The sequence below is a fragment of the Chrysemys picta genome, chromosome 21 (assembly GCF_011386835.1).
Source record: "Chrysemys picta bellii isolate R12L10 chromosome 21, ASM1138683v2, whole genome shotgun sequence".
Classification (NCBI taxonomy): Eukaryota; Metazoa; Chordata; order Testudines; family Emydidae; genus Chrysemys; species Chrysemys picta.
The window spans coordinates 8,461,933-8,477,569 of NC_088811.1; the positions used below are offsets into that span (position 1 = coordinate 8,461,933).

At 46.8% G+C, this 15,637-nt stretch overlaps 1 protein-coding gene across 1 annotated transcript in view; it reads right to left on the minus strand.

The window, feature by feature from the left end:
* The window catches only part of TTLL10 (tubulin tyrosine ligase like 10), a 204,386-nt gene that overhangs the window by 48,517 nt on the left and 140,232 nt on the right, over positions 1–15,637 (minus strand). The window contains exons 3-5 of the mRNA XM_042852868.2: positions 5,029–5,179; positions 4,252–4,458; positions 3,006–3,195 (exon numbers count right to left, since the gene is read on the minus strand). Of these exons, the coding sequence (XP_042708802.2) occupies positions 3,006–3,195; positions 4,252–4,458; positions 5,029–5,179 (548 nt within the window). The remainder of the gene's footprint in view (positions 1–3,005; positions 3,196–4,251; positions 4,459–5,028; positions 5,180–15,637) is intronic.

Genomic DNA, 15,637 nt, shown 5'->3' on the forward strand with positions numbered 1-15,637 from the left:
CTGGGGGTTTCTAAACTGTGTATAGTGGAGGTCATTGGTGGTTCTTTGGCTCATGGTTGGTTCTTTCTTTCGGTACAAATAACAGGTAGAAGAACAAGGAGGCTCAGAGGGTTGGGTGCAGGGTGGGTGTTTTATGCCTTACTGCCTGTGGAACCTAGCCACGGAGCTGGTGTAACTGAGCTCTGTAGAATCACCCCAATTTAGGGGAATCCTCCAGTAGTTTACAGCCAGTGTAGTGGGGACTAGACTGCCTCAATCCCTGCAGCTAGCGTAGGGGCATGGCCAACGTAAAAGGGAAGTGGCCAGGGCTTCCCTCCAATTAGCTGATCCAACGCTGCTCTTCTGGTCACTCGGGGGCGTTGTCAGCTGATGTCATTTACAACCTTCTTCAGGCTGCTCTAACATGCTGGGGAGCTGACCTGGCATGTGGCAGCCCCAGGGCTGGGGAAGTGCAAAAACGAGCTTTACATCACCTTTATGCGCACATCCTTCTACCCTGCACGATGTGCCCCTTGGACCTATTCAAGGATCTGATCTGGAGAGTGTTTTGGAAGTTAGAAGTTCTACCTGTACATGTAGACGCATAATAACAGTGGCTTCTCCTTTGCAGTAGCACGGGGGAGTTTTGCCTCAGTAAGGCGAATAAAATCTCGAGGATAATATTTATATCAAGAGGACTGGGTCCTCAGCTGCTATAAATCCTCATATCTCCACTGGCGTCAATGGTGCTACACCAGTTGACCCCATCTGAGGATATTATACTCTATCGTTGTCCAAGCAGAAGCAGGTAGTTCATCTCATCTCGGAACACCCTTTGATCATAAGATTACCAATTGAAGACCAGAATTAGTGACTTTGCAAAATGCAATGAAATGCTGGTGAAATGAATAATTGGTAGAAATTAAATGGTTCTTGGAGAAAAATTAAGCATTTACATTTTAAAAAAAATCATCATAACATACTCTTTTCCCACAGAAAATTAGGATTAAAAATAATGAAAGCCTCCAACCCTGGTCTTCTAACTGTGCTATGAAACATTCTGGGTTAGGATTCAATATGTGGTGGTTGTTATGCAGTTATCTGGCATTTCTGAATGAATTTCCATTGAATTTCAAATCCTAATTTGTGGCCTATTTGTGCGGCAACAGCTAAATTGCATCTCTCGATGCAACCAAGGTCTTTGAAGTCATAATAACATCTTTGAATTTGAATCCCCAGATAAAGCTCAAGATACTGCAGGGTGAGACACCAGAAAGGGGCCAATGCACTATCTCTTGGCGGTTTTGTAAAATTATACAGCAGATGCCAGCAGAACAGTAACAATCGCTTTTTGGTTTATCAAATGCTGCTTATAGCATAGCACCAAACCCTGACTGATGAACGTGATCAAAAAGCACTGGACCACAAGCTGAATTCAACAGAACTGCGGTCACAAGTTGGCCTCCCGGATAGACTGGAATGAGTTAACTAACCGAGGTAACACTTGCACTTCTGCTATTAGGTGGGAGCCAATTCCACACTTGGTGGGAAGCTAAGGAAACCCCGGGCTAGCACAAAAAGAGGGAGAGATTTAGAGACAGGAATATATTGGGTGATGGGGGAGGGTGGGAAGAAGCTTTTATACAAAAACTAAATCTACTGGCCACGTCATTCTGCATGAGTCCTTTCTGATCTAGTGTTTGGTCAGTGCTGGCTTGATCCTGGATTGAAGGAACCCGTGTTTATAACCTCTCTGCTGCCATAAAGGTGAATGTGATGTCCCCAGTTTAACACTGAGGGCAAGTTCACTGGAGTGCAAAGGGGAAAGTCAATGGCATTGTGCTCACTTGTGAATTGGGCCTTGTAGCTTCACTGCATGATCAAACAGGAGGAGAGACTGGGCTAGGATTCGGAAAAGTCCTTAGGGCACTGGCCAGGACTAACAGTTTCTTGGGGTTTTCTGGGGCCTCTAGGGAGCAATGTTCTAGTGGAAAGGAGGGGCCGGGCTGCATAACCTGATTCTAAATGGGACAATTCTTTCTCCAGACTGCCTCCAAGTAGCCTCAAGGGTGCTCTAAGCTGCGCCAGTTTGTCACACTCCCCTAGGTGCTGGTATGCCAGCCAAGAAAAGCCAGAGAGCAGCAGGCTCCCTCCCTCTATCTCCTTACTCTGGCATGACCCTTACCCGGGGCTTTGAGGGGGAGCAGGGCAGAGATGTTCTGGAAGTTCTAAGCCACACAATGACCTCCCAGAACCTCGCCCTTGCTTACCTTCCAACTTCCTGGTTTACACATCTCATGGTCAAGCCACCCACATTTTACAGTCATATAGGAAAACCACAGGGTGGGAGGACAGCAACCTGTGAGACTGCAAATACTTCCGATAGGTGCTACTCCTTCTAGGAAATGATGCCTAATTGTTAGAGCACGGGAAGGACTGAGGGGTCAGGATTTCTGGGTTCTGACTTGAAATTCACTTTAACACCCTGTGCCTCTGTTTTCTCATATGTAAAATGAAGGGGAATATATACCTTCCTCCCAGAGTTATGAAGGCAGGTTGAATTAACTGTCTGTAAAGTACTTAGAGACCCTGTACTAAAACATGCTATAGAAGTGCAAGTACTGTTCTATCCTATCCTATCCTATCCTATACAGATATAGGCTACTGTGTATAGATACAATGAAAACAGCAGGAAATTGCACCATCAAAAAGTTCTCGGTGACACGAAAAGCTGCAAAAACCAAATTTGAGTCATTTGTTTTCAGAACGCTGACTGTAGTGTGATTATTACCTCTTTGCAATTCTAGAGTGGAATAAAGGGGTTGCAGTGTAAGAAAGAAATTGGCCCAGGAAGCAGGCCCCTGGTATAGGAAAGGGCCATTTTCTCCTGTCACATTTTAGAACAGAACCACACCAAAAACCCTGGCAAGTGACATGGAAAATATCTCTTTGATCATGAGATTGCCAGCCTCAGGCATCCCAGGCTGATATGTACTGTATATATTAAGAAAGCCAGTGATGCTTGCCTGACACAGATGCCTTGGAGCCAAGTTTCAATGGACTTGAAGTGATATTCCATGTCTCCATAGGAGGGAGAGACAAACCTGTAGGAATCAAAGACCTGCAGTCTGCCCCTTTTCCACCTGGCCCCGAGGCTGCGCTCACCAGACCCCAGCCAGATCTCCACGTGGACAATGTCATGGAATTGCCTCCTTCCTGCAATGACAAGGAAGTGACTGCATTTTTCAAAGTTGCCTTTAAAACTGCATTCTGGGAAGTGCTGGGCTGACAGCCTTGGAGACTGTCTATCCATAGAACTGTCACTGACAGACAGTGTCACTGTTCAATCAGTGTGTCTTGCCCTGACCAGAAAGGATTACTCTTGCTGCTGAGAGGGCAGTTTAGTCTCCATATCCATTCAGTCATCCATCCCTCCTCAGAGACTGCCCCCACCAAGAACTCCCAGGAGGAAATCCAAATGGATTGGGGCTGTCTGTGATGTGAAAACCTGTCCAACAGACTCAGCAAACTCATGGCATACAGGCCACCAAACAGCCGTCCAGTAATAACAACTTCAACTGGCAACTTTTTGTGAAATTCTCACAATTGCACTGAAAATTGGGAAAGATATGGCTGAAAATCTCCACACCAAAAAAGCACCTTTCTGGTCTGGTTCCATCAGGAATTGCAAAGGCAGTCATGAGAATGGCCAAAACCAGCCCAACCCACATCTTCAGAATTCACAAAACGTTTGTTTTAAGTTTAATTCCAGAAAGGTGTAAAAATTTGGGAGGGTTATTACTTCATTTAACCTGGATCATTCAAATCCAAATTCACAGCCCTGTGTGATGGCTCATAGCTACTGTAACAGTATCATAGAATATCAGGGTTGGAAGGGACCTGAGGAGGTCATCTAATCCAACCCCCTGCTCAAAGCAGGACCAATCCCCAGACAGATTTTTGCCCCAGATCCCTTAATAGGCCCCCCCCAAGGAGTGAACTCAGAACCCTGGGTTTAGTAGGCCAATGCTCAAACCACTGAGCTATCCCTCCCCCCCAGCTGTGTTATATGCTTCTCTCTGAGATTAGATGGATGGGGGATACACATGTGGGGTACATATGAGGATGGATAGATAGAGGTGGTATGTATGGGTAACGATGGATGAACGGATACGAAAGGGAGTGGGAGTACATATGAGGATGGGTGGAGAAATGGATAGATAGAGGTACATAGAGGATGGGTGGATGGATAGATATCTTTGTTGACATTACGGTCCGGGTCGAAGTACGTTCCTGAAATGAAGATGAGGTCTCCCGGCTTCATGTGCTCCTCACTGGGCAGAGTGATGGGGAGTGTGTCGTACTGATACGCCTGGTTTCCTGGACCGATGCAAAAGCCAAATTCCGATTTTAAGTCATGCACCACCCTCCGAATTAGTCCACAGCAATCCAGGAAGAGTGGGGATTCGTACTCTGGAGCTGGGGAGCAAGGCAAGTACATCACCAGTAGGTCAGCAAGACGACAAAGGAACCTCTATTTTTATCCCGCAGGAGGACAGGAGAGTCGCTTTGTGAGAAAAGATGCAGCGAGAGGAAGCTTTGCACAATAATTCAGCTTTGTCTAGGGGCAGGCACACCAATGTATATTGTTCTTTTATTTGCCAGAAGCTGGGAATGAGCGACAGGGGATGGATCACTTGATTCCCTGTTCTGTTCATTCCCTCTGGGGCACCTGGCATTGGCCACTGTCAGAAGACAGGATACTGGGCTAGATAGACCTTTGGTTTGACCCAGTAGGGCCATTCTTACATTCTTATGTTCTTAATGTGGACAAAACCATAATTCCCAGCTACAGGCCTCAATGCCACGTCCTAGAATCTCCACCCATTTCTGGAACCAAACCTGAACTGGACCTTTTCGCAGTTTTGGTATTTTTTCCCCCTCCATCGTTTCTGATTTGTGCTGCCTCTGCATTTCTGGATGGCACTTTCAACTGGAATGTGAAGTGCCAAAAGACTACAAGGATGGGCTGAAAGGGTCTGCACTTACTGCCCGGCTCGTGATACTTCTTGGCGTAGGGCACACCTATGTAACTCTTTGCCTGCTCTAGAAACTTCATCTGCAGCTGCCACCGGTAGTCGGGATCCTGAAGTCTGCTCTGTATGGACAGTTTCTTCCCTCGGAGCATCTGCAGTTCCTCCTGAATCAAAATACAAGGAGGAAAGGAGGAAAATCCGGCAGCAAGCCCTGTCTGTTTGTTTTTTCTCAAGACAAAACTTTTTTTCTAGAGAGGGGAGTGCGCGACGTCAGTGAAAGTCGGAGTCTGGCCCAAACTCAATTCTAGCTCTGGCTTCGGCCAGCATCCCCGAATGAGGAGGTGCCAAGCCTCTGTGAATACTCTGGCATTTCTTCCTGGAGGTCACAGTGACCTTCGTGCTCGATGTGCCTGATTAGCTCCAATGTGTGGCTCATACAGACAAAGCCAGAACCTCGCCCTTGCTTACCTTCCAACTTCCTGGTTTACACATCTCATGGTCAAGCCACCCACATTTTACAGAGTCATATAGGAAAACCACAGGGTGGGAGGACAGCAACCTGTGAGATTGCAAATACTTCCGATAGATGCTACTCCTTCTAGGAAGTGATGCCTAATTGTTAGAGCACAGGAAGGACTGAGGGGTCAGATTTCTGGGTTTTGACTTGAAATTCAGTTTAACACCCTGTGCCTCTGTTTTCTCATATGTAAAATGAAGGGGAATATATACCTTCCTCCCAGAGTTATGAAGGCAGGTTGAATTAACTGTCTGTAAAGTACTTAGAGACCCTGTACTAAAACATGCTATAGAAGTGCAAGTACTGTTCTATCCTATCCTATCCTATACAGATATAGGCTACTGTGTATAGATACAATGAAAACAGCAGGAAATTGCACCATCAAAAAGTTCTCGGTGACACGAAAAGCTGCAAAAACCAAATTTGAGTCATTTGTTTTCAGAATGCTGACTGTAGTGTGGTTGCCTGGTGTTACATTGTTGCTTAAGAAGTTTATGGTTGGAGTGTTTCTACTAAAATGTTTGTCTATGTTCCCCCCAAAAGTCTTACAAGATCTATTGATGCAATGACAGCATGAAAGAGAAGTATTATACTCGAGTTCCAGACTATAAAATGTATCCAGATTTATGTAAGGAATAACATGCCCACCCCAGCATATATAATAAGGTTATCCTTCTCTTTCAGGATTCTCATTTGCCATAAAGTAAGAGCACCGTACCTAATACAAAGAAAAAATCGAAACAGATAAAATCAATATTAATAAAAATATTAAACTGCATAATTATTTGAAGGATTCCTTAAAAAATTAAAATAGGACTGATGAACTAATACTGCTTTGCACTTACATGGCACTATTCATGCGGGGGACTCAACATTCTGTATAGAAATGAGCTTCCCCATTAAACACAGAGACAAAGGTACAGAGAGAGATCAACACATTTGCTCAAGCTGAGACAGTGAGTAAGTTGCAGAGACAGAATAGGAGCCAGGCATCTCGATTCTCTGCCTTCTGCTCTAACCATTTGATGGACTGACTTCATTAAATAGATTAATGAAGGCAGCAGGTAGTGTGAGCATCCTATGGTAATTTTTTCTGCTGGGAAAGATGATGCCTGTCTATGAGCAACGTTGCTTTTTTGTGTTAAATCTTCCCTGGAAATATTATTGCTTCCCACTATAGAAAGATACAGTGCTGGGAGGGAAAACTACAATCTGGGTAGCTTATGTGAGAAGTCTGGACTGTTTCCATATGATACAGATCATCCTTGCGTTTAGATGAATAGCAATGCTCCATTCAACAGGAACTGTACTGAAACAAACACTTAGGGCTGATAGAAATGCACTTAATGATGGAATACCAGCCTCAGCCGTTGGGTGACAGTATGGCGTTTTCTCCTGATACTGGCTGTGGGAGGGTTGGACTATCCAGAGAATCTCTTTCATTCAAAGATAGTTTTATTAGTGACTTGTGATGGCAGCTCATACATTCTGATTGCCCTGTTTTCTTGCTCGGTCAGTACAGCGTGTTTCTCAGGAAACAACGTTTTAATAAAGCTGGCCACAAATGCAGGGTAACAGTCAAGATGTAGCTGGCACTGTAACCATTTATTATAGTTTATTTTTTTCTAGCATGGCATTTGCACTTTCTGACAGCAGCAATCTTCCCAGATGATGCCTTTTTTATGGGGTTAAGCACTCTTTGGGTGGATGAAGCCAACCTCTTGGAGGAAGATGAGTGTTTGTGTGGTTAAAACAGGGGATAGAGAGTGAGGAAGGCCTCCTCTAGCTCTGCCACTGGCACACTGTGTGACCTGGGGCAAGTCACTTTGCTCCTCCGTGCCTCAATTTCCCCATCTGTAAAATCCTCCCAGGATTTAATTAATGCCTATAAAGCACTTTGAGACGCTTAGTAATTAATGCAGACTTTACTCTTGTGCCTCCCAGTAATGAGGAATGCAGTTGACACCCAGAAGCAAGCTGCATCCACAACTGTTGTGAGATGTTTATATTACATTCTAATGGGGATTTTCTTCCTATAGATTATGGGTAGCAGGTTTTCAGCAGAGGCTTCTCAATATTCTGGATTCAAGACTTGAGATAGTCGATAGCCAGGGAGTACAGCAAGCAGTACATATGTGCTTAGCAAAGTGTCCCTTTCTGGTATAGCTCTAGCATTAGTCTCAAGTGCAACATATAAAGGGAGCGGCCTGATTTGGCCAGAGTCAAAGATTGGGTCCTAAAAATCCTCCTGAATAAGGCTATCTGCAGCCAGAGAAAGCCAAAGGCAAAGAAACCATCTTACATGTGTTGTGCTGCTTACATGTGTTGTGCTGCTAGTACAGGTCCTGGAAAAAAGATTCCTACTTGATCTACTGCGTCCTACACATCTTGCAATTGTCAGAGAAAGCAAGTGTGCCTCTCATTCAGGAAAGAGGCCACTCCCCCTTCTCATTGGTCCTGCCTCAGCGCTGGGGGCTGGACTAGTTGACCTCTCAAGATCACGTCCAGCCCGACATTTCTATGATTCTGTGATTGGACAACTGCATCCCTCGCAACATTAAACTTGGTGATGGGCCCAAAATTAGTGATGGGCCCAAACCAAACCTCTGGAACAAAGTGTTGGAGGTAGAGAAAGGAGAGGCCTCAAGTCTGGATTCATGCCTTGGGGCTGGCTTTTAGGGTAGCTTTATAATGGGTCAAACCACAACCTCAGATCTGAACACCTTAGAACTTTGGGGAAGTTCTGTTCCGGTCTGCTAATGAAACCAGCACCACCTCTTTCCTGCACGTGGAGGAAAGATATGGGAAATTCATCTTACAGCGCTTTGCTTGTATATAAGGTGCTTTGGCTATAAAATGATCTTGAAATTCAAGTCTTTGGGGAAATACAACCCCCTCTTGTCTGGGTCAGATAAATAAGAAGGTCAGAACATTGTACAAGGGCACCTGGAACTGAAGTCACTGTTCACAATTTCATCAAACCATCATTATCACAATGGGTGGCATTTGCCAAAGCACTGAGCACCCTGAATTCTGCTTGAGATCAATGGGCACTGTAGGGGCTCTGCACCACTGAAAATCAAGTCTTTTGTGGGTAGAGCCATTGTTGTTCAGGGCAAAAGCTGTCTGAACAAGTGTGTATGTCCTTGCACCATCGCAGCCCGGTCCAAAACCCAGTGAAGTCAATGGAAAGACTCCCATTAACTTCAATGAGCTTTGGATGATTCCCTTGAGATGCACAAATCCTTTAACTTGGAAATTCTTTCTCTCTCTCTCTTTTTTACCTCTCTCTATTTCTTCTAAACTATGTTTAAGGCTCAGAAGAATCTGAGCTTCTGGATTTTCAGCTGCAACTTATGACCCACCAAATCAGTGAAGTAACATCACTTTCAGCCAGGCAGACCAGCTTAAGCAAAATGAGAATCAGCGTGTGAGGCGTGGAAGCAGGGAAAAGCAAAGCAAACAGGTATTGTGTACTGCCTTTCCCACCGCTCGGGTTTCTGGCAGCCAGAGGTTAAAATCCCAGTAGCATTATTTATGTGGGAGTCACCTGCCCTGCCTGAGAATGTCCTGGCAGATACACTTTCATGCCTGTGTTCTCCTGTGTGGTGTAAATTCACAGCAACTGACCTACATCACCTAATGCTCATAATCACCGAGCCAGGGCTCAGCACACAGGAAGCGAGGCTGGTGTCCGTCCGAAAACAAGGTTAATTTCTAGCATGATTCCACACATCCTTGAGCTCTCCCCTCTACATCAGCTAAGACAAGATCTCATTACAGCCCCCTCCCTCCAATACACCGGATAATGAAGGCGCTGAACTGCCCTTCTCCTGCAGAAATGGGCCAAGGGAGATTTCTCCAGTGGTAACTGAGCATATCTGCCTCTCAGCATCTCACCAACCTCTCGACCCGCAGGAACACAGGAATTGCCAGAGTGGATCAGACCTATGGTCCATCTACTCCAGTGTCCTGTTTCTGACAGTGGCTAGAACCAGATGCTTCTGAGGAAGGTGCACGAACCTCTGCAGTAGGCCGTTATGGGATAATTTGGCCCCAATCCCTGTTTCCTTGTAACCCCCACTAGTCAGAGGTGGGGCTGCGTATAACCTTAGGGATATCACATTGCAGGGAGCACAGTTTTCACCTCGTCCAATGAAGGTGGGAAGGGTAGAACCAGATACAAAGTTACTAGGGGTGAACCAAAAAACATACCATCAGAGCAGGGCTGAAATGAAACTCAAGCCATTTTCCAACCATGAAAATTCCCAGATTATAGAAAGGCAGATTTTACACTGAGTGGTTTGTGTGTCACTGTTTCATGAGCCAGGACAAGGCCTATGAAACAGGAAAAGAGACGAATCTTTTTCTATCAAAATGAAAATGGTATGCACAAAATACATCACTAACTGCCAGGGGCCTTCCACCTCCTGCTGTGGTCTTTTCAGGGAGGTGCAGCTGGCAGGACATTATTAAGTGATAAAACAGAACCACCTGGGTCCCAGTCCTAAAACTGTGATATTGAAGCGCTGCCTCACCACTGGCAAGGCAACCAGCATCCGATCCACCTTCCTCTCATTGAAGTCAATAAAAAGACTCCCAATGGACTTCAGGGAGAGTTGAAGCAAGGCTTCGGAGCCTGGTTTTCAGAGGTGCTGAGCACCCACAGTTCCCACTGACTTCCCTGGGAGCTGGATTCAGCCCTTATATTAATCAGGCCCTCGACTCTGTGCCCACCTGTGAAATGAGCATGCTAGTTCTTAGAGAGCCTACTGTACCGGTGGGCGAGGCTTAACAAATGTTTGGAGAGCCCTTTGGACAACAGGTGCTATAAAGATGCCAAGTATTATTGGAGGGGCAAATCCCCGAGTCCTTGTTCTTGCTCCATTGATATGTATGGAAGCTCTGCCTCAGTGGAATTTGGGTCTGGACTTTAGTCGACGGTGTTTCATATTCAGCCATGCAAAATTGTTTTGTTTTTATCACACTTTAGCCTCCCTCCCCGGGACTTCCTGGTGGCTCTCACTGAACAGAGATAACTGGGACTGGGAGCCTCTCTCCTCTTCAAACTGCAGGGCCAAATTCTGATTTCCTTGGTGCTGGTGTCAATCTGGAATAACTCCATTGCAGGAGTTACTGCAGATTTACACCAGTGTAACTCAGACCAGAACTGGGCCACAGGTGCTTGGCTTCTGTGATTCCACGGACTAGGTTCTGCCAGGCTGGAAGTTCCAGGAACCAAAACGCAGTTTCAGGCAGCAGGTGTGGCAGAACAGTAAAAAAAAAAAATCTAACAACTTTTGGCAAGCAAGCCCTGTGTTTTTTTTCAAGGGTGTTGAGCATTCCCAGACTGCTCCCCGTGGTCTCTGTACAGACTTTGGTACTGGGCAGCGCGGTGATGAATCATTTGGCTCATAGATCCAGTGATAGCGGATTAACTTCCTCCTGGATTTACCCCACTCAACTCAGTAGCAGCAGCAGAGGGATGATCTCAGCTGTTTTTCCATATTTACTTCTTCACTCTAACTCCCTCTGCCCACAAGGCGATACGCTGGGGAGGGAGATTAAAATCACAGTTCCTCCAGACCAGTGATGGGTGCCTCTCCAAAGGTTTGGAGGCTCAGTATGAATAAGCATCTAAATATTTGGGAGTGCTATGAAGAGGGCCAAAAATAGAATTAAAGGGCTATTGCAAGGGCGGAGACTTTTGGCAACGCCCAGGACTGGCATACCAGGGAGAACTCTGAGTCAGGTCGAATGCCGTGGTGGCGATGAACGCTTTGTGAACACGTGGACAGACGGACGACTGGGAGTGCATTAAAGCAGAGCAGGGGACAGGCTCAGGTTTGCAAGACGAAGGACTATTTGGAATTGTCAAGACTGAGGAGCCCAGGCTGCCGTGAGGGTAGGCGGAGGAGAGGCTGCGGTAGCTCAGTGCTACAGTGCGTTGGCCGCTGTGGTAAGGGCTGAACCAGCAGCAGGGGCTGACCACCAGGATTAGCAGCCAGTGTCAGGGCACCAGTACTGGACTAACGGGAAGTGCCGTAGGTCAGGACCGAGGTGTGTTGGCAGAGAATTGAGTGTGTGGGGGGGAAGCTGGCATAACACTAGCCTGCCTTTGAAGTTTCAATAAGGACTTGTCCAAACCCCACCAGTCAGGCTGCTTTCAAACAGCTCTCCTCTCTCTTTCCCACCCGTTCCTTCCCACTTGATCAACTATTTTCCTTCCAGAAAAGAAATGCCCTGGGCCAGTCATTGTTTTTACGCTCGATCCCCTCCCCTGCCCCAGTCCTAAGGGTTGGGAAAAGGCTTGCCAGGCCCTTTGTCTGTGCCTGGACTGCCAGGAGCCCATTGCCCTGGTTCAGGTGATTTAACACAATCTGCAGTTGGCAGGGCTCTGGGGGCCTCTTCTTTGTTGCAGGGGCGTTTTTGGCAAGCGGCGAGTGAAATGCGGAGCCTTTTCGAGAGCACTCAATCCACCTTTCCCGTCTGGGTTTGGCTGGCTGTGGAACAGCTGGCTTTGGAGAAAATAAAAGGCAGGGATGTTTTAACAGCAGAGGAGTGCGCGTTTGATGAATGGTGAATGGTGTTTGCTAGTCAAGGAGAACCCACTGCTGCTGATGCAGAACCTCCATCTCGGGATCTTTGGGGGAGAGGTGAATCTGGGCTGAATCTGCTAGATTTGAATGCTTATTTAACACTAACTAAAATCAGGAATGTTGTACCCACCTCTACCTCTCTGTCTCCCCAGTACTCTAATCTCTGCTATTCCTGACTTGCACTGTCCTGGAGATTGCAGCCCCAAGCAGCGCACATGGCTCTGACACTGCACCTCAATCCTGACTTGCAAAATCTTCCAGGCTCCTGAGTCCGAGCCTGCAACGCTCATGCCCTCCTTGTCTTCCCACTCCACGGCCTTACGAATGCAATACAGTTTCTACTTGCAACACCCCTTGCTAGTGCATTCCTAGATCTCCTCTCGGCACCATTTGCTTGCATGACAGTAAGTGCCCACTTCCTCAGAGCAGCTCTTCCTGGGGATACTGGTGCCATCTGAAAGTGCTCTAGGTGATAGGAGCATGTAGAGGTGCCACTGAGAAGCAATTTGTAGGAGTGGGTAAATATTATTATGTAGCTCAGTGTTTCCCAAACTTGGGACGCCGCTTGTTTAGGGAAAGCCCCTGGCGGGCCGGGCCGGTTTGTTTACCTGCCGCGTCCGCAGGTTCGGCCGATCGCGGCTCCCACTGGCCACGGTTTGCTGCTCCAGGCCAATGGGTCAATGCTGGAAGCGACGTGGGCTGAGGGACATACTGGCCACCACTTCCAGCAGCCCCCATTGGCCTGGAGCAGTGAACCGCGGCCAGTGGGAGCTGCGATCGGCCAGACCTGCAGACGTGGCAGGTAAACAAACCGGCCCGGCCCACGTGGGGCTTTCCCTAAACAAGCAGCGTCCCAAGTTTGGGAAACACGGATGTAGCTGATTTAATACAGGACTGTCACGACCCCAGCCTTGCTTGGCCTTGGTGAGCCTGCAGTGAAACACTGAATAACTATTTTGATTTTAGTATTTCATACCTTCAGCCAAAGAGGACCATCTGGTGTGAGGCAACCTGCATGGAACCTGGACGGAGGAGCCCAGATTGCAGAAGGGAAGAGTTTGAAGGAGGCACCAGAAAGTCAGTCTGTGTGCACATGGCTTGAATGCTAGCTGCCGTTGCAGAATTTCCATGCACAGTTCTTTTAATAAAGAGCTAAATTAGTTTTTCAAGCAGGGAGCCCTTTCATGCTATTGCCCAACAAAGTACGTGAGACGTGGTATCGTCCACTTTGTCATTGGTGCAGGAGACCAATTGATACATGGCCCCAGAGATGAAAGGACAGTGTTTGAGCTCTGCTCCACCTGCCTCCCCTGGAAAAGGAGCATCAGCCTCTGTAGCTAGTGATTCCTGCCATGTGAAAGGGGGTATCATTGTTTGTAACTGTGACATGTGCTATTTGATGGAGACCAAAAAATAAAATTAAATCTCTTCCCAGCCATCCTGTTTGTCTGAGCCTTATTACATAGTGCCAGAGGAAAATTAAATCTTTGGCAAAAGTGATGCGAAGGAAGGGACCTGAATCACTCAGGGAAACTGGCAAATGACTGGAGGGGGTGGTTGCAGCACTTCTCAATTTTCCTTTAATCAAGAGGTATTGCAGAGAACTTGGAGAGGATGAAATCCTCCATTCTGCTACATGGAGTAGGCCCACAGGTCTGCATCTCCAGGGCGGGAGGGTGTGTGTCTGACAGGGGCTGCGAACTACTGGATAAAGTCATTTTGAAATGTCAAGAATGCTATGATCCACATAAGAATGTCCTGTGGGGAAAGGCACATTCTCTTAGAAGAAACCAGCTGCCAGGTAAGATCATGGACTATTCTGTCCCAGGCCTATGTAATAAAGATTGGCATGTGGAGCTGAACAGTTAACAGATGGGCTTATTCGCATGCTAGCGAGTGAATGCAGATGATCAAACGGGTGCATACTCTCTACAGAACAGGATGGAAAAGATGTTCCTAAGGAATTTAATGAGGTGGTTACTGGCCTGGGATAAAGAAATAACAGTCAGAATCAAGCTCCCTGCTTTAAAAAAATATGACGTGGTCATTTTGATCAGACAGAGACATAAAGGATTCTGTAAACCATGGCAATTTGCAGACTCTGGACGCCACGCACAGGGAATGTTCTTGGAAATTTGAAGGTAAAGAACACGGGGGGGGGGGGGGGAACGGGGGGGGGGAAACAGCATTGCAGTTTGACAGTTGCATACACCGTAGGGATTTGCTTTGACACAAGGGGACCTTTCCTTGTCTCTGACTAACAGGCACCTGGATGAATATCTGGGGAGACATCTTTGATTTTATATTGTAGAGCCCTTTTTAAAATCAAACTGCTTTGGAAAACACTGCTGCCTCTTTTACACACACACACACACACACACACACACACACAGAGGAGGGGGATGCACTAAGCAGGGGCTGGGAGGTCAGAATTGTGAGGAAAATGTGAAAGCAAATGGATGTCTATTTAAAACAACTAGATTTGATACATTTCTCCACTGTGAACGGCCCTCTAACATGCAGTGTGTTGTCTCCGTGGGACAAATTCCCTGACACATCCCTCCTCTTCTGTGCTAGGGTGGGTCGGAAAGCCAAGGAAAAGAAAGTCTGTTCCAAGCACGTCTTGCTCTCCCCCGCCAATGAAAACAAGCACACCTCAGTGAAATCAATCCAAGTTGCTCCATTGACTTCAGAGGGCTTTGGATCAAGATTGTTATTTTTATGGACTCTAGCCCTGCAAGGTCTGCTAGAGGATGTTGTGAAGGCCAAGACTATAACAGAGTTCAAAAAAGAACTAGATAAATTCATGGAGGATAGGGTCCATCAATGGCTATTAGCCTGGATGGACAGGGATGGTGTCCCTAGCCTCTGTTTGCCGGAAGCTGGGAATGGGTGACAGGGGATGGATCACTGGATGATTCCCTGCTCTGTTCATTCAATCTGAAGCAATTGGCCACTGTCGGAAGACAGGATACTGGGCTAGACGGATCTTTGGTCTGACCCAGTAGGGCCGTTCTTATGGAGCCAAGATTTTGAGTTTGCTGGGGAGGTGCATGTTATTAAGAAGGAATCTGCCACATCCTCCATTGAGTTCAGTAGGCTTTGAATGAAGCCCAGAAAGATGGAAGCCAGACTGCAGCAGCACCATGTGATATCGGAGAGATTTACGGCAAAGCTGCGCTCCCAGGCAGTCTACTTTTTGTCTATACTTGGATGGCAGGGTAAGAATTTCTCCTTCTAAGCCAAGTGGGCCCATTTTCTGGTGCCCCTGTGGGAACTCAGAGAGCACCTCACATTTGGGTTTGCTGCATGTGCTCACACGTTGTGTCATCTTTGAATCAGACCATTTTGTAACACGTCCCCATGCAGACAGAGGGCCTCATCTTTTACAGCCGGAGCCAGCGCTGGGAATTGTAAACCCGTCTCCTTCCTGCCTTGATACAGGCTTAACAACCTGAGCAAGAACTTGAATATTGACACAGAATGTTTAATGTTTAAACTGTAAC